Raw genomic sequence first — 8,654 nt, forward strand, 5'->3', positions numbered from 1 at the left:
AGATGGTGATGCCAAAGACATTCTCATGAAACATGATTTTCCACACCGAGTGCAGAAATCCCTGCTAACTTGCTTGCTCTTCTACATTCATTCCCTCTGCCAGTGCTAGAGCTGGAGCATTTTATACAGTGAATGCACTTCCTGTGAAGAGCTTGAAAGTGATCTCATCTGAGGCAGCTGACATCAGAGTCTTTGTAAGGCCTTAATGGTCTACATGCAGCCAGGTCACACCAGTGTTCATCTTTTCTAATGCAATAATTTAGCTTACTTGTGCCAATGGTATCTCCAGTTTTGTAATCGTGCTAAAGACATACCATATGCATAAGTTCCTTTTCTGCAGGAAAAGAAACCCTATTGCCAAGCCATGGGTACACCAGTTTTGCAATGTCCTGAGAAATTTTCTATGCCTTCAAATGTGCCAGGAAATCTTTTTAGGTTTTCTCTGCGATGAAGTTTCTTTTTATGGATTCCATGGTCAATCAGGCTTTCACTAGCTTAATGACTTTAAAGATTTTGTTTCTGGTGCTGGATTTGATGCCATATTTATTACACAGACAATTATTTTTATCTTTTTCCTTCTAAATGCATTTAATATAGCACTGCCCAATTATGAAAATAGATGTCTTTCATATTCATCCCAGTTTCTTTGGTATGGAGGATGTTATGTTTGGTTTCTTGTATTTTACCTTAGGGTTCCTATTTTCTTATGTCCTGCAGTGAGATTTGTTTCACTAAACTTTAGATACTTAATTATTAGCCATTTAAGTCTAATCTAGTTGTTGAGACTCTTTTATAGTCAATAAAGGGAAAGAAACTCATCCTAGTTTCAATTCATTCCAATTAACTCCAGCACTGCAGGATGAGACTAACCTGCCTTGGGATTTGGCTGCTTCTCTTTATTGATGAAAAAGACTGGTAGATTAGATTTCTTTCCAATGTCCTCCTATAAACTGTCTGAAGATAGAGGAGATGAATCCTCCAATGTCATCATCTTTGAATCACACACATTTTTGTGACATGTCACATGCATGTCATCAATGCTGATGCCACTAGTGCAACACAGCCTTGTCTCTTCACTGTGTGCACAGGTGACTCCTATGGGTCTCACTGTTGGGGCATTTTTTTAGTTGGTTGTATTGTGGAGTCTTTTTGTTAGATGGAGGGTCATTTCCTTGTTATTATACAACTGATGGCGGGGAGGTTTTTCTCCTTCTCTTTAGCTGCCTCACATAGGCTACATGAGCCAAAGTTCTTTCTAATGTTAATTTTACTTATATTACTGCCTGTTCATGTTCCTTTTGAATCTTGTATGAGTATTCCATCCTTTTGCATACCCTGTCCTTCTATTTTCAAGAGTAGCTGCATTACCCACTCAATTATATAAACAAGTCTCCATTTATGTGTCAGATTTTTTTCTTTGCATGGAAGTGTTATATTCAGAATATAATAGGCTTCAAACAACTCCAGTAAGATATCTCAGTTTTCCTCTCCACTTCAGTGAGCTCACAACTAGAAGTCCATGGTCTGCAAATATCCCACATATTTTACTCAGTGCGTACTAGAGAACAAGCCACTTCTCAGTCTGCAGCTACTTATGCATAAGATGACCTGATTAAGATCCCTCCATTTTGCCCACACCTCTGTAATGCTTCCAGTTTCAAAGTTGAAAGCAGCAAGTTTTCAGCCATATTCTGCATAAAAGGCACAGTTAATTCTTTGGGTCTGACACTACATCTGGCTCTAGAATCTGACAGTCAGACTGACTTTCCTGTAAGGATGCATTGAACTAGTTTTTATTACCACTGATTTTCATCCACTCACCCTGCTCTCACACATAAGACAGACAGAGAAAATGAATCTTAAAAAGTAAAAAAAGAGACCTGATGATTTGACTTTGCAGGACTACATTATGATTCCATTTATCCTCAGTTGTTTACTATTTTAAGTTACAACAGTATTGGGAATTTTTTTTTTTAACCATTCCATAAAAAGAGAAGATTCACAAAGAACTAGAGCAGAATTCACTGGTAACAACTATAAGTTAAAAATATAATTTATGCCACATTTAGCGATTCCTTCTCAGCTTTCTCAGTAGTGCACATAAGGTTATCTTTACATGTTAAATCACTGTAGATCTCACGGTCTTCTCAAAAACCTGTTATCCTTGCAGTTAAATCTAATATATCCAGGCCCTGCACTTTTCAACCAGTCTACACTGACAACTCCCCATCCTCTGAAGAAAATTCCACAGTACATGAGAAAACATCTTCCCTCACAAGAGTCAGGCGGAAAGACCCCTCTAAAAAACCTCTCCTTCTTCAGGTGATTTTAATCTGCAGAGCATGCACTTGAGACCTGGAGATGTCTCCGTGCCTCACCAGCTCAGTCATGCACACAAGCTGCTGTATCAAGTAACCAAATAATCTCAGTCAGCTGGTAGCAGGAGTCAGCCACGTGCAGAACCCAGCCAGATAATCAAAGTTTCATGGTTTGCCTGCCCCTATTCAAACACTACCAAAACGGACATGTTTGCTCTTTACACCATCACATAGCTAATATTAACATCATTATCTCTCAAAAACATAACAGAAAAAAAAACCATACCCTACCAAGGAACAAAACATCATTTGTCCTTCCTGCAGAAATAGATTGAACAAACAGAAGTGACATAGTGACTTTTTTTCTTTGATACTTTTCTTATATACGTTTCTTCATAGACACAACAAAGAGTAACATTAAACTCATGACATAACTAATTTTCAAATACAAACTTAAATAAAAATATTCACAAAAGGGACACTTCAAAATAAAAGGCTGCAAACCTCAAGAAATCTTAAAAACATTACACAAAGGATGGATTCTGGGAGGGGTGACATTTACCTCTACAGACTTACGCCTAGAGCAGAAATATAGCACCTAGCAATAGAATAATAACATACTTTTAACAATTGTATATTTATAGCACTGTTTGACAAGGGAAAATAGTCTCTGGAAAAATCACTATATGTAATTTTGACTAGTGTTGCAGGAACTCCTGTACTGTGGAGTTTTTATTAGTAAATATTATAGTGTGAACATATTTACCTTTGTGGCGGATGGGGTTACCTTGAATTACAGAGCCCTCATTATGTGATGAGGCAAAAGGTAAAATACCTACTGGGCCAAATGCAGGACTTCACAGAGCTTAAGTGGAGCTGCCATATGTATTTGCAACTGTAGCCACATCACCTCCATTGTCAGTGAGGTGTGGGGTGTTTGGTTCTGGGTTTTTGTTGTTGTGATTGGTTTGTGGTTGTTTTTAGTTCTCCCACCCAACTGCAAGTTATTTCTCTCTTACTATTATGCTTTTCAGCAGAGCCACAGTTGGACTAGGACTCTGTTTCTCCAACAAAAGAAAAGTGAACTTCCTTTAAATCCAAGTCAAAACAGCCAGAATATTTTTCCCTGTTTGAACATGCTAGTACCATTTTATCAAAAAGGTAAATAATGATTTTTACCAACATTCTAAAAGTTTGGACAGAACATGTCATTTTAATGAAAAACAGAATTTTTCAGATTTTGATTTTTCATCCTGATACTATTTTGGAGTCTCGGAATTTTCTGCATAATGAAAATCCTAAATGTTCTGCAGTATGGTTAGTTACAATAGTGTTTCTCATCAAGATTGCCTGCAACTTCTCACGTGAAAAGTCTGGTTCAGGCAACCTGCATTTTTGTGAAACACTAACTTTATAGAAGGAAAATTTCCACTATAGATATTTGTTTCAGGCATAATGTTTTGGGGAAAAAAAAAAAAATCATGCAGTTCCTTGGGTTTGTTCCTGATAAATCCTCATGAGATTATTTTTAAATGCACTGTACTTAGAGCAAAGACCTTTTGCCATTTCTTTGAAACTCCAGCCTAAACTAAACCACATTGTGAAACTTTGAAAAATGCCCTATTCGTAGACTTCCAAAAAAAAAAGAAAACCACCACAAAAAAACCCACGGAAAACCCCCACACTTCAATTTCAGAAGTTAAATTCTGAAGGTTCTGTTTCTGTTGAGCATGCTGAACCCTCCCACAGCCCTTGTTTGAATTCCTCGTTCTCATCAGCCCCAGTGAACAATCTGTATGGGGTTCAACTCTAGGCTACACTGTTCAGACACTTGCCGACTGCCTCATCTGCAATGGCATTGCCTTCTTTGCTTATTGCTGGGCAGTACAGAAGAGGACATCGTATGAGTCAAGCTCAGAAGAGACAGAAGCTGAATCAGGATGAAGTAAACAGATTTAGAAGTTGAGCCTGGTATCAGAGAGACAGGATGGGAGAGGAAATGTGCCTGGCCAGTGGTGAGGGAGGACTGAAACTGCCTGGTCAAAAGGATGTTCAAACAGCAATGAGGGGACCCAGGGTAAATGTTTCTGGGCACGTGAACTGAGAGTGGAAGCCTGGAGATGTGGGGAATCAATGGAAAAATTGGTATTTGATTAGCATGCCTTACTTTCATAATCTGCCAGTGCTGTATATGGATTAAAATTCTATACATGTGCATATACAGGCATCCTGAATTCAGTTTCCCAACTTAGAAGTTACCACCTTTACAGTGTTAATAAAGCCCTTTAACACAGTGTATCATATGGTGTAGAATCTGAGACACGCAGGTGGGCTCTTCTGCCTGTGGATGTCTGACATGCAAATCTAGAAGAGGGTTGACTGATACAATGTTTTCTCCACTGTCTTTCCCCTATCCTTGAATTATGCAAGCATGAATTTGGTTCGGCAGTAATTCCTGAGTTATGCTAAGAGGTTTACACTTAGTTTCTTCCAATTTTTAAAGCAGCCTTAGTGCAAAATCTACCTTTTTCTATTACCCTATTTAAATTATTTCTCCCTGGAGATGCAACCAGAGCAGCTGGAGTGTTATAAGACTTCTCTGCCAGCCTTGAAATGCTATAGACCCATGTCTGATATACTTTTGAAATGTCAGCACTGCACATGGGTTAGAATTCCTCTTTCATGCTGCACTGAACAATGTGATTATGACTGTAATGCTATAAAGCAACTGTGTCAACAATAAAGAGGAAACATTTATGGCATAGGTTATTAAAACAATAAAAAATAGGCAGTGCAACAAGTTCTTTCAGTGGGCTAAATAATGACTAGTTAAATAAGGAACAAAGAGATAAATAATTTATTACAGAATCAGAAGCACCACAACAAGCACAAGAAAATTGTCTTCACTTTAAACTGCATCTCAAGAGGCTTCAAAGCAGAAGCATGGACAATGCACAATGAATGTATTACCGCAACTGCAAAAGGAAGGGGACGTAGAGGATCTGTCACAGCCCAAAATGAAGCCATGACTCAACTTAAAAACATCAGTGTACACACACAGCAACTAGTTAAACACACCAGACACAAAAGTTTATGCTAAAAGTGACGGTGGGTCAAAAGACTGAAGACCACTGTGGCAGCCAAGTAGATTGCACCTTCTATTCCTGTCTCATGTGGTACAAGCATAAGAGGAAAACAGGACTCAAATTTTTCCTGAGAAGTATAAAATCTCATTATGAAGTTATAAGGCTGCTTAGAAGTAAGGCCTAGCTCAGAAATCATCAGATTAAGGAGGAAATGTAGAGTAATATTCATCTTCAGTTACTTATTCTGGAAAAGAATAAAAGAACAGATGGAACTCCGTATAATCAAATGCAACTTCCATTAGAAGCCTGTATTTTTCATGCTAGGTCTGACAACTCAGTTCAAACAATTCAAGTTGTTTGTACTAACAAAGCCGATACTTCCAAAGATTAAAAACCTAGAATTAGGCTCATACTTCCATTTTTGGCCTTTTAATTAGGTTTTTCTGAAGTGCTGAAAACACAACTCTAATTGATGGCTTTCATTGCTTTTTAATAATAGCTTTTAACTGCTCAGCATTTCAGAGGTTTCAAATAAGATTGGGAGTGGACCAGAAAAGGATTGTTTGATTTTGTTCTTACAAATGCAAGAGGATCTAAACTTTCCCTACAAAATTTGATCTCATGAGATTCCTACCTCAGGGTTCTGATAAGAATCTATATTACAATCCTACAATCTTTTTTGAAGTAGACTCAATTTTTTTTTTCCACACTAACTCAGTATATGACCTTGGATGAAGGAATCACACAATCTTCTGACAGGTGCAATTTAAATTAAAAAAAAAAAGGCACAAATACACACACACCCCAGATACTATAGAACAACTTCCATGGCTGTAGTACAGAGAACAGCAGTGCAAGTTATTTAGCCTTTCAATCTGTAACTGAGACCATAAGGATGTGTGCTCTGTGTGTAAAGCAGTGATACCATAAACAACCAATAATGAAAGAAAAACCTAACTATTTCACTGGCTCCTTAAGACCCACTGTTACTTAGTATTTCTACAACATTGCTGCAAAGCTCAAATCACTACTTGGTTTTACATTTGTTCCTTTCTTCTTCAAGGAGGCAGAGAGCAAAAGTAAGAAAGCGAGAGAAAGGAGCAGGGGGAGAAAGTGAGATGACAATCAATAAAGCAAATTTTTCCTAACAGCAAAAATAGCTGACAGACTTGCTTCCCAAAGAACACTGAAAATTACTTTGTGAGTAAAAGTAGCAGAGAAGATAAGTCAACTTGAGGGACTCATGGGAGAGCTGTTATTGACAGATACAAGGACGATATAATTGCTCAAGATGAGCAGGTTTTTCTTTTATCTCAATAAAGTACTTCTGGATGAAAAGATTGGAAAGACAGGTGTGAGACAATAGCATAAAGCCTGTTCCTAACTTATTTACATAATTTTATATAAAGGAGCATTGATGTATGAAGTGTAAAACAAATGTGTTGAATGCTGAAAATAAAGTATTACAGAGAAAAACTTATGTACACTCCCAGCGACAAAGAAACTTAATATTTGATGAAATATAGTTTGCCTATTGAAGAAATGCACAGATTTTACAAAAGACTGGTATATGCGTTTAAGAGGATGTTCACTACTGTTCTTACATAAAGTAGCTGATACAGTTGCATCTTAAGTTGTTTACTGTTAAAATTGCACAAGAGATCACACTTAGAGCAAACAGTACATGAGAATAGTAAACAGGGTAATCTACTACACATTTCCTCTCTTCCAGCCCCTACTGCATTGACGTATCCCACAACACATCCCCTTCAGCCATTCTGGTACCCTTCAAGTCAGATTTTGAGCATTAAGTGTTTTAGGTGGTTTTTGTTTTGGGGTTGGTTAGTGGGGTTTTTTTTTGGGGGGAGGGCGTGAAAGAAGGGGGACAAGGGATGGTTTTGGTTGTTTTTTGTTGTTACTGAAAAACATTAGACAAGACTGATGGCAGGTCGGATTATTCCCTTATGCTTTAAAATGAAATTTCTTTGTCTAAGACAGAAACATGTTGGTATCAATAGCTATATGGGAAATATTCTTTAACAGACTTCAGATACCTAAAACCTATTTTAACACACACCGGTCCACCTCTCACAACAACATTACCTGAATGGTGTAATCCTGTTGCCAGGCTTCTGACCAGCCCCACTGCTTATGGCGTAAGTACCTATCTTGGTTAATTTTATCTAAGGTGTAATCCAAGACCTACCATACTCAATGAAACATTTTGGTAAAATCCCTTTTCCACAGCTTATTACATTTAAGGCTAAGAATTATACAATTTCTTCATGGTTGTGGAAAAGAGGTCTTGGAAGGTGCAGTGCTACATTTTCAAGAATAGCCACTAATACTACGAGCTTCAAATATGACTTACATGTTCTAAATAATTCAGCCAGATCCTGAAAGTATTGGCTACCCATCAATGATATTTAAGCACTGAAATTATCTTAAAGATCTGAAGGGTAGGTTATATTTCTCAACACTGCTCAAGAGCCGAATATAGTAAGCAACTACTTGCTTTAATCAACATCAAGATGTTAAATTAACAGCTGAAAAAATAAGCAAATAATGAAATAAAATAAAAGGAATTGCATCAGACTTTTTCTTCATTTAAGCTTTAACAGAAAACTTCCTCAGTCTATCTTCCACTGATCTTTTTCTTTGTTTGAACACAGGATCAACGGAAGGATGATGGCACAGATTATATCATAAATAATGATGAACTGACTGAAAACTATGAATCGTCTGCTCACATACCAGTGCCAGCACAGGGCAGAACAGGCTCCGCCCAGGCTACAGGCAAGGAAGACATTCACGAAGGAGACCTAGGATTAGGAGGATACGAACTCCAGCTTGAACACACTGCAGCTCAAACGCAGATGAATTCATTGGCATGAACAGTGGAATGTTAATCACAAGAAATATGACTGAAACAAAGAAGTAAAAGATACTGTTATGTGAACACAAGAGGCTAGAAAATGTACTAAGCACAGAAAAAAAAAAAATCAAAGAAATCTTAGATTTTAACTATTGAATGTCTGCTTTGCCAGGAAAGAGTTTACTATCATCCATATACCTACAACAATTTGCAGGTTTTCTGACTGCATCAGTTTTTAAATTAAAAGATGCAGGGCACTGCCAGCCCACTGTAAATCCATTACAGTGTTGTCTCAGTGCTTGGCTATACCATGCCCCTCACATGTGCGCAGGCCTTTGAATGTTGCTTACAATCTTTAGTCAGCTGGAGAGGAGA

The 8,654-nt window shown here is 37.6% G+C and overlaps 1 protein-coding gene across 1 annotated transcript in view; it reads left to right on the forward strand.

The window, feature by feature from the left end:
* The window catches only part of SLC9A9 (solute carrier family 9, subfamily A (NHE9, cation proton antiporter 9), member 9), a 204,536-nt gene extending 196,130 nt beyond the window's left edge, over nucleotides 1–8,406 (forward strand). The window contains exons 15-16 of the mRNA XM_014951813.1: nucleotides 7,455–7,560; nucleotides 8,077–8,406. Coding sequence (XP_014807299.1) covers nucleotides 7,455–7,560; nucleotides 8,077–8,298 — 328 coding nt within the window. The 3' untranslated portion in view covers nucleotides 8,299–8,406. The remainder of the gene's footprint in view (nucleotides 1–7,454; nucleotides 7,561–8,076) is intronic.
* The last annotated feature ends 248 nt before the right edge of the window (nucleotides 8,407–8,654 follow it).

Source organism: Calidris pugnax, unplaced genomic scaffold, assembly GCF_001431845.1.
Source record: "Calidris pugnax isolate Ruff unplaced genomic scaffold, ASM143184v1 scaffold197, whole genome shotgun sequence".
Classification (NCBI taxonomy): Eukaryota; Metazoa; Chordata; class Aves; order Charadriiformes; family Scolopacidae; genus Calidris; species Calidris pugnax.